This window comes from Typopeltis vanoorti, chromosome 3 (assembly GCF_054136105.1).
Source record: "Typopeltis vanoorti isolate ZY-2024b chromosome 3, IOZ_Tvanoo_1.0, whole genome shotgun sequence".
Taxonomy (NCBI): Eukaryota; Metazoa; Arthropoda; class Arachnida; order Uropygi; family Thelyphonidae; genus Typopeltis; species Typopeltis vanoorti.
Window position 1 is genome coordinate 18,505,724 of NC_143551.1, and position 16,184 is coordinate 18,521,907.

A 16,184-nucleotide genomic window follows, 5' to 3' on the forward strand; every position below is an offset into this window, starting at 1 on the left:
GATTTTCTATGCTCCTGCTATTTTCATAGTTTTGGTCTTTTTATTGCTGGTTTTCATGCCATATTTGTTACAGCTGTTATTCAATTTAGTTAGAGAATCCTGGAGACATGTACTAGATGTGTTTAGGAGTACAACAGGAGTTATCACTGGATTGTAGTTGTGGGCACATTCGAGACTGGGAAGAGAGAGTGGCAGGCACCAATATTTTTCTATGAAAATTTATACTTGCTTATCATATCAAATGATAATTAATGAATTAATTACCTATGAAAATAGGATAAACACACATGTAATATTTATTAAATAACTTAATTAAACCATCACACAATAAGCAAAAACATTTCTCTTTTTCTCTGGATAAAATAATAGTCATCTTCCTGATCGTTGTTGAATTTACAGGTTCGTTGTTTTTTTATTTGGATTACTCATTTTGGGACAATTTTTAAGCATGATAAAAAATTTATGCTAAAAGCATACAGACAACACCAGTGAAGTGGTGAAACATCCCTCAAGTGCACAATTGCCAGTAGACTAAATACATAAAACATACATACACACAAAATGGTACAAAATGTTTGTAATATAATATAAAGGTTAACATTTTTTATGATTTCAATAAACATTATTACTAGGAAAAGACGTATATTTTTTTAGTTTTAATTTTATTTTTTTCTTATTTAATAACTGACATGGGGCACATGGAAATAGCTCCACAGGCATAGGGTTGAGAACCACTGGAATACATCATCATAAAGCAAAAAGCTAAGTATGATATCTTCAATTCTTATATCAAGCATAACGCCACTTTCTTTCATAATGTGATCCAATAGATGATGAATAAGAGTGAAGATAATGTGCATCATTGTCTAACCCCTTCTATTCTATTCCCTCAACCATATGGCTGGTGGGATTAGCTATATGCTATCCACACACAGGGAAATGATTATGAACAAGGTGGTTTCCTGTTGCCTTCCTTGCTGTAGTATGTTTTTTTTATTTATTTTTATTAATGCCTGTAGCTATGTGTGTGTGTTCACAGGACTGGTTTACCTGTTTTGAGGGATGAAAACCCCGAGTTATCAGGAGAAAAAAAACCCTCCATATCCATATGAGACCGGTTAACTCGCCTTTAGTCAAAAGAGACCAGATAAAGGTTCCTCACGTCACTGATGGGAATCGACCCCAGGTCTTTTTGACAAAAGAGCTTCATCTAAAACATCATCTATACTGACTGAGCTACAGAGGTTCCTTATTTATAGTCTTACCCCTTATTTTACATTAAACCATCTTCTTGTATTTCCTTCAATTCTAACTGCTGACTGACAACTTAAATATAGACTATGTACTGCTTTGTATAATGCTCCATTCACTCCATATAATTGAAGTATTTAAAAAGCTTTTCTCTGGGCTCCTTGTCATATGCCTTTTCGAGACCTACAAAAATTAAGTACAGATCCTTGTCATATTCCCACGATTTCTCAACTATTTGTCTTAAAGTAAAAATCTGATCTTGAAAACCTCTATTTGGCCTGAACCTAGCTTGTTCTTCTACAATCTTTCTCAACCTCTTTTCAAGTATGCTTTCATAAATCTTACCTGGAACACTTAGTAGAGAAATTCCTCTGTAATTCTCACATTCAGCTTTATTCCCTTTTTTTATAGACAGGTACTATGAGAGCTCTGCTCCAATCATCAGGAATTTAACCTTCTGACCAGGCCCTCTGAATTATGCAGTGTAGCCAGTGCAAAACTTTTATATCTCCGTACTTAAGCATTTCTGGTCGAATATCATCTACTCTAGCTGCCTTTCCACAGTTCACTCTTTTGATGACTTTTTCTACCTCAAGTATACGTACTCCTCTTTGCATTCCTCTTTAAAATTTTCTAGTATGGTTCTGTCATTGCTTGGTTCGTTTAACAGTCTTTCAAAAGTAATTACTCCAGATATCTAGGAGGACCAGTGCAAAGACATTGAACAGTACTATGGAGAACACAAAACTAGAGAGGTCTACAAACTTATAAGAAATGTCAATAGAAAGTAGCAAACAAGATCAGTAGCAGTCAAAGATGAAAATGGTAAAGTATTGATGGACAAGACACAAATCATACATAGATGGACAAGATATTGCAGCGAACTATATAAAAATCAACTAAATGATACTGCAACAGAAGTAATCAAAGAACTAAAAGCAATCTCTCCACCAGCAGAGATCTTTGAAAATGATATCTTGGAAGATGAGGTGAATAAGGCTATAAAACATCTCAAGAACAACAAAAGTCCTGGAAATGACAACATAATAAGCGAGATGCTAAAATATGGGAGAGAATCAGTTGTAAAAGAAATACATCAGCTGTAATGAAATATGGAGATCAGGATATGCCCCCAAAGAGTGGAAAAAATTGGTCTTGGTTGTTCTTCATAAGAAAGGCAGTGCTTTAGAATGCACCAATTACAGAACTATTGCATTAATGAGTCATCTTAGCAAAGTGCTGATGAAAATATTAACAGAATGCCTGAATGGGCATATGGAGGCACATCTTCCAGATGAGCAAGCTGGATTTCGACAAGATCGAAGTAGAGTGCAACAAATACTCGCACTAAGACTAATAGCCGAGAAAGCTCAAAGAAAGAACAAAACGATATACAGTGTGCCTTGGTTAACAACGGTAATCCTGGAATGGATTACTGTCGTTATCCATGGTGCAATTCCCCATAAGATTTAATTGAAAATCGATTAATTTGTTCCGACTCCTCCCCATAACCATAGTACATATTAAAAAGGCAGATAAAACTCATTTAAAATGTCATAAAAATACGGTAAATATCATTTATTTATTATAGAGTATATGTATTTGCTACAAAAAAATTAACATCAATAAAATGATTTGTTCATGAAAACAGTTTTTAATTATCAATCTTCACTAGAAGGACAATTGGACTAACTTTGGAGTTTTTTTACAAATGGACCTGTAAAACACATGTCTAGAGTTGTTTGCTTCTGTCTCTTTTTTAACATGTTTCTGAAAAACTGCATGGACTTTTCATTAAATAGATCTGCAGTTCTAATAACCTCATATTTGTTTGGATTCCATTTCATAGCGACATTTTGAACTTCCTCCCACTTTGCCAAAACATTTTTGATTTCAGCAGTCCTAATTTGTTCTTTCTCTCCTTCCTCATTTTCAAATGAAATTTCCATTTCCTTTTCTTCACATTGCTGCTTGAAAAGTTCTTTTAGCTCATCAGTAGTCAGTTCTCGATCATGCATCTCCAATAATTCTTCAACATCTTCTTCCTCTACTTCCAAGTTAAGATCATGAGCAGTTGCCACAATATCCTTTACCAATTTGTGTCCTTCATCTGAAGTTTCTTCATTACCAAAGGAAGGACACAGTTTCTCCATGCTGCTTTGAGACATTTCATTGTTACTTCTTGCCAAGCCTTTACAATTAGCCTAATTGCTATGACAATGTTGAATTCTTCCTTCCAAAATTTTCTTAGGGTTTTGTTGGTAGCTTCACACATTTCAAAGCACCTGGCTAAAAGTGCCCTTGTGTAAAGTTTTTTAAAATTTGCAATTATCAGCTGATCCATACGTTGAATCAGAGATATAGTCTTAGGAGGAAGAACAATCACTTTGATAAAATCTAATTCCTCTGGTAGCTCTTCTTGTATGCCCGTTGGATGTCCAGGTGTGTTATCCAAGGTTAAAATGGCTTTTAGAGGCAGATTGTTTTGCTCAAGATAGGCTTTGACAGTTGGTCCAAACACTTTGCGAATCCAGTCTCTAAATTCTATTCTTGTGACCCAGGCTTTGTTAGACTTCCACAAAACACTGAGATTGGATTTAGAGACATTGAACTTTTTTGAATTCTCGGGGATTCTCTGAGTGGTAGATTAACATTGGTTTTACCTTGCAGTCTCCACTTGCATTTGCTAAAGGCAATGTTAACCTATCTATCACTCATTGGTTTATGCTCAGGAAGTGTTTTTTCTTCTTTTGTGATAAATTTCCTGTTGGGCATTTTCTTCCAAAATAACCAAGTCTCATCACAATTGAAGACTTGTTGTGGTAGGTATTCTCCTTCTTCTATAATTCTTGTAAAGCTATTGACAAATTTATCTGCTGCTGCTTTGTCAGCACTAGCTACCTCTCCATGTCTAACCACACTATGAATTCCTGTTCTTTTTTTAAAGTTGTCAAACCAACCTCTGATACCGTTGAAAACATCATCTACCTCAGAACTTGATCCCGAAGTCTTCTTTTTCAAATCTTGATAAATCTGTTTAGCTTTTTGACAGATTGCATTTTGAGATGTAGTATTGCCTGCCATTTCTCTTTCTTTGATCCAAATTAGTAATAGATTTTCCATTTGCTCAAAAAGAAGTCCTCTGACATTCAACCTTGAAGTTCCCTTAGCAATCTTAGCTACCATAAGTTCTTCTTTCTTAGCCAAAATGGTTGATATTGTAAAATGACTGTTTCATATATTCGAGCTAGTTGCATAACTTTCACACTTCATGATGTTTTGCTATTATTTCTTTCTTCTGTTCAATAGAGAAAATTTTTCTGTTTTTTGTTCCCCTCACTAGCTTTCTTTTGGGGACCCATTTTGTCACACAGTAAAAAAATTCACTCTATAAAAAAAAAAAGATACGCAAAACACGGTATTATTACAAATGTACAACACTAAGACAAGGGATACAAAGAACATATCGTCACTTGAAAATAAAAGTAAAAGTTCAAAAAAAAAAACTTTTTGAAATAAAAGTTAACAGTTAAATTCGAAACCTGCAATTTTTGACTTAGTGCATTTTGCTTGTAAGGTGACGATATTAGATACAGCACTTACCGTAACATACACTGATTAGCAGCTTATAGATATTTCAATAAATGGCATGAGAATAAACTACCTCTGCTTTGCAGGTGACATCGTCCTGATTGAAGAAGACACAGCAAGGTTGGAACAGACATTGCAAACACCATACAGAGAAGGAAAAAGATATGGACTAAATGTCAACTTTGAAAAAACTAAAACAATGATATTCGAAACAACAGGAGTTACTGAACAGTTACAATAGACAGATTTCAACTGGAAAATGTGGAACACTTCACATATCTTGGATGCCACATCACGCATGACTTGGACCCCAAAAAAAGAGAGAAAAATTAGAGTAGCCAGAGCAACAACTATTTTAAAAGTCATGGATAAAATATGGAAGAGCCAAGCTGATGCAAACTCAAACTGTGCATTGTAGAAACCTGTATCTTCAGCAGCATGCTCTATGGATGCGAGTCCTGGGTACTCGTGAGAGAATCTGAAAGGAGGATATTGGCATTTGAGAGGAAATGCTATAGAAAGATCTTCAGAATAAGCTGGATACAGAAAGTGAACAATGAGGAAATCTACAGATGAATACAACCAAAAGAAAACCTGATCCAGAAAATAATCAAAAGGAAACTACATCTATTTGGCCATATATGTAGAATGAATGATGAGAGAAAACTAAAAATGTTGCTGTTTGGAATGATTGAAGGAAAGAACAAAAGAGGAAGACCAAACAGAGAATTGCGATGAATCGTCAAATGGTGCGGAAACGCTATACACAAACTGAGTCATCTTGCACAAAATAGAATGCAATGGAAGAATCATATCAAGATGGCAGCAGACATCTACAGGCATTGGACCTATGGTTGTTGATGATGATCTAGGATATCCTTATTTTCAGTTTTTAATTTTCATGTCACCTTTATCATCACTGATTCCTTTTACAGAACTCTTTCCTCCATTTTTCAATAGCCCCCAGAACATTTTTCCATCTTCCTGATATTTATTTTCTATATTTTTACCAAAGTTTTCCCATGACTTTTGTTTAGCTAGTTTTATACATCGCTTAGCTCTCTTACATTTTTCTCTTATTCTTTTAGGGTATCTGTCAGCTTATTTGCTAGAAACTTTTGGTATGCTTTCTTCTTTTCCATTATTGCTTCTTTAATCTCTTGTGACCACAATGGTGTGCTTATTTTATTATCCTTGCAAACAACTTATCACATACCTCCCTAGCTGAATCAATATCTTTTTCAGAGTTTGCCACTGACACTCCAAGGTTTGGTTCTTGTTTTCAATTTGTTTCGTTTCTTCTTCAATAATGTTTGTATAGTTGAGTCTACAATTTACCTATAAAAGCTGCTCAACTTTTAATTTTAAAACTTTCTTACATATTGTTTTTTTCAATGTGATTTCCATTTTTATTCTGCTTAGTACTAAGTAATGGTCACTTAGTACTCTGTACAGTCTTGTATCCTGAAACAGCATGTTGATATTATTATTATCAATGACGTAGTCAATGAGGCTTTTCTTATTTCTTGTGTCTTCTCTCCATGTGAACTTGTGCACATCTTTATGTTGAAACATGGTATTAGTAATGACTAGTCTGTGTCCTGAGCAGAAGTGCAGTAAATACTTGCCATTATTATTAGCTTTGCCCTTTTCTCCAAATTTTCAGAAAAATGTTCCTATGTCTGGTGGGATTCATTTCCTATTCTGCCATTAAAATTCTCAACAAGGACTACTTTTTCCATTTTCTTTGTCAGCTACCTATTCTTATGATTCAAAAAATCACTCCACTTCTTCCTTAGAAGAACCTTCTATGGGGTACCATAGGCTCAAATAAGTTTCATTGTCCATCTCCCCATTTTGAAGTTTGCCCACATAACTCTATTTGAAAATGCATTTAAACATGAAGATAAACTCCTTGATTGGAAGGCAGTTTCAAAGACTTCACCAGGAGTATAACAGTGCCAATTTTTAAGAAAGAAGATTGCACAGTGTGAGAATTATAGTGAAATCGGCTTACTGTCTATTCCATGTAGGGTCCCCCTGCATTATTATATTCAACAAGATAAAGGACTTGGTTGACAAGTTTGGAAAGAAACTGTACAGGTCAAATGGTTTGTCCTCGAGAAATTGTTTACTTGTTCTGTAATCAGTAACTTTTGTGTAACTTTCTGTTACACAAAATTTATGGAAAGTTGTAAGAGGTTATGGCATACCTGACAAAGTTATTAGCATTAAGACTGCTTTATATGATAACAGTGAGGCTTATGTTAAAGTTGATAAAGCATATAGTGAATGGTTTAAAACAACTGGAGTAAAATAGGAGTGTATCCTGCCTGTCACCTTCCTATTTAGTCTTGTAACTGACCATGATGAACAAGACTCTGAAAGGGAAGAATCAGGGATTAAAGTGGTTTACGAATCATAAAATATCTGAGTTGGATTATGCTGATGATTTGGCCTTTATTCACATATTATTATTATTGTTATTATCATTATCTGAAACCTCTAGGTAGTCTTTGACTACCTGGAGGTTTCAGATCAAGGGAGGCTATAAATCACCCAAACCAGCCATATCTTCCCTTAAATTCTTTCACACTAGATGCACTCACTACCCCCCCCCCCCCCCCAAAGGCAAACTATTCCACTCGTTCACTTCTCTGCGAGAAAAAAACTGAGCTCTTATCCCCTTTCTTGACTATATCAAATCCATGGATGTCCCGTGTTCCCCCCCCCACCTTCCATATAACGAAAATTTTCATCAGTTGATACCCTATAACACCCATTCAAAAGTTTATAAACTGCGAACATATCGCCCCTCTTTCTCTTGTTATCCAACATCTGCAATCTACATACTCACAATCTGTCCTCATAATCTAAATCCCATAATTCAGATATAATCTTTGTAACTCTTCTTTGTAATCCTTTCCACAGCTTCTTTATCCCCAGGAGCTGGGGATAAAGAAGGAACCCAGGAGACCAAATCTGCGTACAATAATCCAGGTGTGGTCTTATCAAAGCCTTATAAAGAGGCAAAATGACTTCCTTATCCTTACATGTCAAGGTTCGCTTCAACAACGCAAATATCCTCTGAGTTGTATTTGCAACTTTTGCTATGTGATTTTTGAACTGCAAATTCCTATCTGCCAATACACCAGATCCCTTGCCTCCTCAGTTTCTTGTAGCATAACCCTGCTAGTATAATATGCCACTGGAAATCTAATTACACCAAAGTGCATAACTTTGCACTTACTAACATTAAACTGACAGCCATTTTCGTTTGCCCAAATTTCCAGCTTATTCAAATAATTTTGTAAGTGCTGTAGATCAGTAGCAAACCCTTGATTGCCCTGCCTATCTTCACATCATCAGCAAACAATCGCACATCTGATGTAAGACCCTGCCTGGTGTCATTAATGTATAATTTGAACAATAATGGCCCAAGGACTGAACCCTGAGTATACCACTGGTCATTTTAAATCTGGAAGATTCACACCCACTGTATACCACTTTTTGATATCTGTCTGTCAACCATCCCTTGATCCAAGTCAAGAGTTTATATTCCAATTCCATGATCTTTAGTTTATGTAACAGTCTTTCATGTGATATCTTTAGAAAAATCCAACATTATCATACTGTATCCATTCTCTTTATCCAAATCGGTCATAACATTGTTATAAAATATGATCATATTGCTAAAACATGACCTTCCTTTAGTAAACCCTGTTCCTCGTAGAGTACAGCATGTTTGTCAACCCATTTCTTACCAACTTCTCTAAATCTTCACTACCACACCAGAGATGTTGATAGGTCGGTAGTTAGTTTTTGCACCATCCTTGTACGACAGAACTATCATACATTCCTTCCATTCCTGAGCTGAGACAAGTTATACAAACATGTGAAAGGCCTAGCCAATTCGGCTGAACATTCCCTTAGCAAATGGGCGGATATTCCATCTATCCCTATAGATAAATCTCATCCAAGTTATGCAACAGCTCTTCAACCACATTCTCATGAACCTCTTAACTCTTCATCCAATGTAGCAGTAGCACTGTACACCATGTTACATACAAATGGTATCTTGGCAAGTGGGCTCTCATTAGTTGCACAATCTCATTAGCTTCCGACACTCGAGTACCATCTGCATTCAATAAAGTTATTCTTTCACATTCATTCTTTCTTTTGTTTGTGGCATAAGGATAAAATTCTTTTGGACTGCCTTTAGCTTGCATGGCCAATTTCTTTTCATACTCTGATTTCTACACAACACTCATTATATGGCTTGAGCCTTATATTAAGAGTGAGAATAGTATCACTCTTATTTTTACGATATTCTTTCCACGTCATCATCTTGTGGATCACTTGTTTAATAAAGTTGCAGATCCATTTCACTCCCAACCTATTTATTCTTCGATCATTTTTCACATTCAGTAACTGATACCATAGGACCAAAGATAGGGATGTATCATAAATGTATCTAAATGTATCATAATTCTCAGCATTGTAGTTCAGCATGTAACCTGTTCTAATAGGAACATCAATATAATTAGATACTTCCCAAGAAAGCACAGTATGATTTATTTATTTATTTTATTAAATATGATACTATTAATTATGTACCAATGTTTAATATGCTCATAAAAATACCTCTTAATTCATCTTGTTCCTGGACATACTTCAGTAGCTGTGAGTGCATATTTGTAATATTCATAAAGAGGGACTGTACATAAGTATCATTAGCTATAGGACGTCCTCTGCTAGAATTGCTCATCATTCGATTCACAAAGATTTCTATATTAGTTCTTAACTGGGCAAGGAACTCTTCCAGCTCATCAACTTCTCCATTTTGGTATTTCTGCAAATTCAAGTGTAACATAAGATATTGAATAAAATGGTTGTATAAAAGGTCTCCCCCCCCCCACCACCACACACACACACACACCATGTAACAAAAATTAAATACTAAAAATAATGTTATCATGAACCAAATGTAGAACAAAGCTTTTTTTTTAGTTATAGTACGGTGGTCAGAATAAGGCAGAAACAACATTTTAACATCACACAAGAATATATTGGACCTACAAGTACTCCAGATCTATAAAATGAGATGAAAACTTAGATAAAAGTTGTTCCAGCTGTATTAATTTTCAAGAAATTAAGTAATCACTATTGTTGTGTCATCCATCGTGTTAATCGATCCATTTATGTTGGTTAGTTGGATCTATTCTTATTTCTTTAAATTCCATTTTTATTTTGTTAGATACTGATCCGAATATAAGGAAATTTATATTATACTGTGCCATCCTATATTCAGATTAGTCTATATAATACAGAGGAATCAATCATCAACTAACTTTTGCAATCTCACTTTATACATGCCGAGGTTAATATTATCATTTAAGGCTTCCACAAGGTTCGAATAAGTTTTATGAGCGGTGCAATGAAGAAAAATCAGGAACAACAAATTGAATTCAATAAAATAAACATTTAATACAGGGTTATAGAACATGAACATTTAAGCATAATTTTCTAAGCAAGATAATCTAATTGAACAATATTCAAAATATCTCTGAGACACTAGTAGCCTCTCGGTTTGATTTAAAGATTGAAGTTAAATATACAGATCTTATTCTCCAATGCTTAAATACTATTATCACAACTTGTCTCTATTCACTGAGATAATTCAATTCTTTTATACATCAACTTAGTTCAAATACTCATAACAAACATAAACATTAGGCATTAAACATTCAGCTGTCAATTCTATATTCTTCCGAATAATTTAAAATGGTTCACACATTCAATGTTCCAGAATTTTACAGTAATTATTCTTAAGGTAGAATTGTCTAATTCTCTCTTAGTCAACAAACACTTAAGTTAATTATAAGGCAGTTATCGTTTCAAGGGGGAAACACTTTAAAGCTCCTTACTTCGGCTATTTTTAGTAGAACGCCACAGTTAATGTTAAGATATATCAGGCTGTGCTAACTCTTATTTCTTTACACTGAAATATAAAAAAAGACTGCTCCTACCGGGTTACACTTTTTACACACACTGGATTTACTATAGGCACACTTAAAACTGTAGTTAACTATTACTTTGAAGTAACACTATTCAAAAGAAATCTTCACTATAATAACTGAAATATTAAACATAGAGTTTCACAAGTCTTGACGCACTCGTTTTAGGTAATCTACTTATTCCTTATTTTCTTCTATGCATTAAATTCAGCTTTGCACTATTCTTCCTCAAAACAATTGGAATTTGTCATAATTTTAGAATTCCGTAGAAATATTCCGAACTGCCTATTAATTTCCCGGACCTTTCTTAATCTATTTACGGCATTTCCCAAATCCCCTTACTGCCACCTGTTACTTCACTCCTTGCTGTCCTGAATGCTTCCCCTCTCCTTACTTTCGTTTTCCAATTAAAATCGTTCATTCTTCCCACCAAAATCCGATTCTAGCCATTCAGCTTACATCTACTGGCTTCACTCCATATCACAGCCGTTCACGTTCTAAACACACGCTGACTAAAAACAAACTCCGTTTCTCCTTCAGCAGCCAATCAAATGCATTCAGAAGAATTACATGAAATCACTCTTACATATAGAAATAAAGATATATCACAATTCATATAATATACATTTAAATTTACATACATACAGTTTCTTATAATAAATTTTACAGAATAAACTAAATAAAATGAATAACATGTTTATATAAAGTCTTTTCATTATTATTACATATTCTAAGATTAAATAATTAATTAATAATAAACAAAACTCTTGCTTGTAATATATGAATAATATATTACAAGCAAGAGGCTAACAACAAATAATATTTACAAGTCTTGCTTATGACATGGTGGATTATGTTACATGTGAATGAAGTATTAAAACATATAAAATATCTTCATTCACAATTTAACGCTATGTTATCTGACAACTCAACAGCTACTCAATACATTTAGCTTATACTACTAACAGTCATCTCCATAACTAATCACATGAATGATGAGCTAGAAGCTACTAGCTCACAATCATGAAATGAAAGTAGAGGAAAATGAATAAAGATGAAGAGAAGCTTGTCTGAAGTTTCATAGTTGAACAATAAGTACATAGTAGCTGGTTGGTTTTTATATCTTAAGTTTACAGATCAAGCCAGAATAATAATGCCAAAACAAGTGAATAATTCTCATAGAAATGTGTGGAAAAAGGGCAGAAACTGTTAGGGACCTGATATCCATCTTAAAATACCAAAACGTGGAAATACAAGAGAGGCCAAGCAGCAGCAACAACAACAAAAGAACTGCATCAACAAGTAAAAGGCTAAGTGATTAATCTAACTTGTATTTTCGAGGATATCTGGAATTATTCTGAATCTGAACTTCAGAGTTAATACACTAAATACTTTTTTAAATGAATCTTAATCTGAATGGCTATAATAAGTCAACCTCTATCTTGCCTTGGATGTGCATTGTAAATAATCGGAAAGAAGGAGAAAGGGATATGAAAGAACTGAAGGGTGCAGCACAACAATGGAAATTTTGAGGCTTTGATAAGAGCTTCACAATACTGCAAAAAAAAAAAAAAAAAAAAAAAAAAAGATACATGTGGCTGAAACAAAATGTAAACAACTAGCATGGATGGGATGATATGTTTGTATTAGTTGGAACGAATGAACTGAAAGGTGAACACTCTTTCTTTTAAGGTTACACAGTGATCAGCATTCATATTTACGAATTTAGAGACACAAAACACATGTTGAAATGATTATTTTACTTATTCTTAATAAAATAACACTCGACTTTTCGACCACTGTACTGAGGTCATCATCAAAAATATACACGTGTATATAAAGACAAGCTACATCTCTCCAAAGGTAAATTGAATCTACGCTGCAAATTGATCTTTTACTTAGCCTGACCTATAGTGGTAAAAAAAATAAAATAAATTAAAATAAATCCTGCTAAAGTGCTCCCGTACTAAGCTTTTCTTCAGGCCTCATATCATTCAGGTTACTATTGAATGTTAAAAAAAAAAAAAAAAACTTCAAGTCTTCTTGTATTGAGATTTTTCTTTGGTTTGTTCTGGTTGCTATAATCGTCGTAAATAGGTCCTCCTCATTCTTGGAATGGTTAGACAGTCATTTTTGTTCAGATCAGGATTGTGTTTGAGTATTACACATGCTTCTTTAAATTTTTTCTTGAATCAGGTTTTGGTGCAGTGTGGGGACTTGATACCTTTTCGATCAATTCTGTGGCATGTCTGAAGTGCGTGGTCTAAAAGGCCTGTTTTTCCAAAATGGAGGTATAAATGTCGTTTATGTTCGTCCTTCATAATTGGGATGGTTCGCCCTGTTTCCCTTATGTATGGTAAGTTACATGTGCATTGTATTTTGTAAATTCCAGGGTGGGGAAGAGGATCTTTGAAAGAACTGAGTAAGTGTCTTAATTTTGTCGGGGGTTTTAAGGTGATTTTGATGTTGTATTTGGGTAGTGTTCTGTCTATTTTTTCTGAAATGCCTCTAACATAAGGCATGGCAATGGCATTCTTGAAATCTTTTTTGGCTTTTAGTGGTGTCTCAGCAGAGGATTTTGTGAATAGTTTTTTTACTGTATCCATTTTTTTATAAATGTATGGTTGATATTCAGATAATGACAATCGAGCAAAAGAAGGAGTAGCCATAGTATTCAACACAAAATACGAGACTAATCTTCTTGAATGGCAGGCAGTCTCAAGTAGACTAATGTGGGCAAATATGAGAATGGGGAACTGGACAATGAGACTTATTTGTGCCTATGGTCCCACAGAAGGTTCTACTAAGGTAGAAGTGGATGAATTTTTTGAGGCTTTAGAAAAAGCAACTGACACAATGAAAAAGGAAAAGTAGGTCCTTGTTGGGGATCTAAATAGCAGAGTAGGAAATGATTGTGAGACATACAAAAATATTTTGGGAAAATTTGGAGAAAAGAGTAAAGCTAATAATAATGGCAAATATCTGATGGATTTCTGCTCAGGACATGGACTGGTTATTACTAACACCATGTTCCAACATAAAAATGTGCACAAATTTACATGGAGAGAAGAGACTAGGAATAAGAAAAGTCTCATTGACTATGTTATTGTTGATAGTGATGTTTTCTCCCTGGTGCAGAACACCACAGTGCACAGAGGATTTGAAATTGGAAGTGATCACTATTTAGTCTTGAGCAGGATAAAATTGAATGTCATATTGAAAATAAAAACATGTAAGAATCTTCCTTTTAGGGTTACACGGTGATCAGCACTCATATTTGTAGATTTAGGGACTCAAAAACACATGTGTTGAACAGATTATTTTATTAATTACAAATAAAATAAAACTTGACGTTTCGACCTCTATATCAAGGTCATCATCGGAAGAATACAACTCTATACAGAACCAAGCTACATGCTCATGCTTTCTATATCAGTAAACTAAATCTACATAGTTAATAAATCTTTTTTCTAGCCTGACCTCTAGTGATAGAAAGGAAAAACAAAAATAAATAAAGAAAGAAATAAAATTATATTAAAAAAAAAAATGTATATATATATATTATAAATAGATAAATTCAACTACAATAAACTGTTAGAGTCCTCATGTATTAATATTCAGGATAGTTACAAAATGATTTCTTTCAGTTGCTATTGAATGTTCTAAACACTTCACCAGGTTGTCTTCTTGTAGTGGGAATTTTTCTAATGCTAGTTTAGGATGTTATACAGGTTGTAGATGGGTCCTCCACATTCTTGAAATGGTAAGGCCATCATTTTTGTTGAGATTTGGGTTGTGTTTGAGCATTTCACAAGACTCTTTAAATTTTCTCTCAAACCAGGTTTTGGTGCGGTGTATGGATTTGGTATTTTTCCAGTCAATTCTATGGTATGTTTGGAGTGCATGGTCAGAAAGGCCTGTTTTACCAAAGTGGAGGTATTTCATGTGTCGTTTGTGTTCGTCTTATCTGATTGGGATAGTTCGCCCTGTTTCCCCTATCTATGGTATGTTACATGTGCAGTGTATTTTGTATACCCCTGGGTGTGCTAGGTGTGGAAGAGGATCTTTAGAGGAACTGAGTAGGTGTCTTAGCTTATTTGGGGGTTTAAAGGTGGTTTTAATGTTGTATTTGCGAAGTGTTCTGTCTATTTTTTCAGAAATGCCTCTAACATAAGGAATGGCAATGGCATTCTTGAAATTTTTTTTGTTCTTACTGGTATCTTTATGGAGGATCTTGTGAATAGTTTTTTTTATTGTATCCATTTTTGATAAATGTTTGGTTGCTGATTTTGTATTCTTGGTTTAGAGCCTGTTCATTCGAACAAATAGTTAAGGCTCTGTGTTTAAGGGTGCTTATGACACCTAATTTTTGTGTTGGGTGGTGGTAAGAATTTTTGTGTATGTATTGGCCTGTGTGTGTAGGTTTGCGGTAAACTGAGAAGGAGAGACAGCCAGAGGGAAGACGTGTGACAAGTGTGTCTAGGAAAGGAAGAGAGTCGTTTTTTTTCCATTTCAATGGTGAATTGGATACGTTTGTGTTGCTTGTTTAGGTGGCTAAGGAATGTATTTAGAGCTTCGCGGCCGTGGGGCCAAATGGTGAAAATATCGTCGACGTATCTGAGCCAAATTTTGGGCTTTAGACATGCTGTCTCTAGAGCACGTTGCTCAAAGTCTTCCATATAAAAGTTCGCTATTGGGGGAGATTTCTTTATTTATTTTTGTTTTTCCTTTCTATCACTAGAGGCCAGGCTAGAAAAAAGATTTATTAACTATGTAGATTTAGTTTACTGATATAGAAAGCATGAGCATGTAGCTTGGTTCTGTATACAGTTGTATTCTTCCGATGATGACCTCGATATAGAGGTCGAAACGTCAAGTTTTATTTTATTTGTAATTAATAAAATAATCTGTTCAACACGTGTGTTTTTGAGTCCCTAAATCTACAAATATGAGTGCTAATCACCGTGTAACCCTAAAAGAAAGAATCATCATAATCCATGGAGATGTGACTCACAAGCAGTGCAGCCTCTACGGTAAGCTGAAGATACGTATTTCTTTATTAACAAATCGACTAGCCTTTTTGAAAAGATGTAGAGACAGCAACTTAATTCCTAACTGCATTAAACTAAAGAAGTTTAAATCAACCAAAGCGCTCCGTATTTATGCCCGTTTGAAAAAAGCCTTGCTACTAGAACAAATCCACGAGGCACGCAAAAATCTAGCATCCATCCAAAACAAAGTTCTACAACTTAAATTTGAATTATCTGACTACGTTATTCCAGAAATTTGGGAGATTCTAGATAGAATCACTGACGACTCGGCCAA

The 16,184-nt window shown here is 34.5% G+C and overlaps 1 protein-coding gene across 3 annotated transcripts in view; it reads right to left on the reverse strand.

The window, feature by feature from the left end:
- LOC150107965 (hepatocyte growth factor-regulated tyrosine kinase substrate-like) overlaps positions 1-16,184 on the reverse strand; it is a 261,894-nt gene that overhangs the window by 46,298 nt on the left and 199,412 nt on the right. For all 3 annotated transcript variants that reach the window (XM_090390574.1, XM_090390576.1, XM_090390577.1), the window contains one exon: positions 9,487-9,694. In XM_090390574.1, coding sequence (XP_090246700.1) covers positions 9,487-9,694 — 208 coding nt within the window. The remainder of the gene's footprint in view (positions 1-9,486; positions 9,695-16,184) is intronic.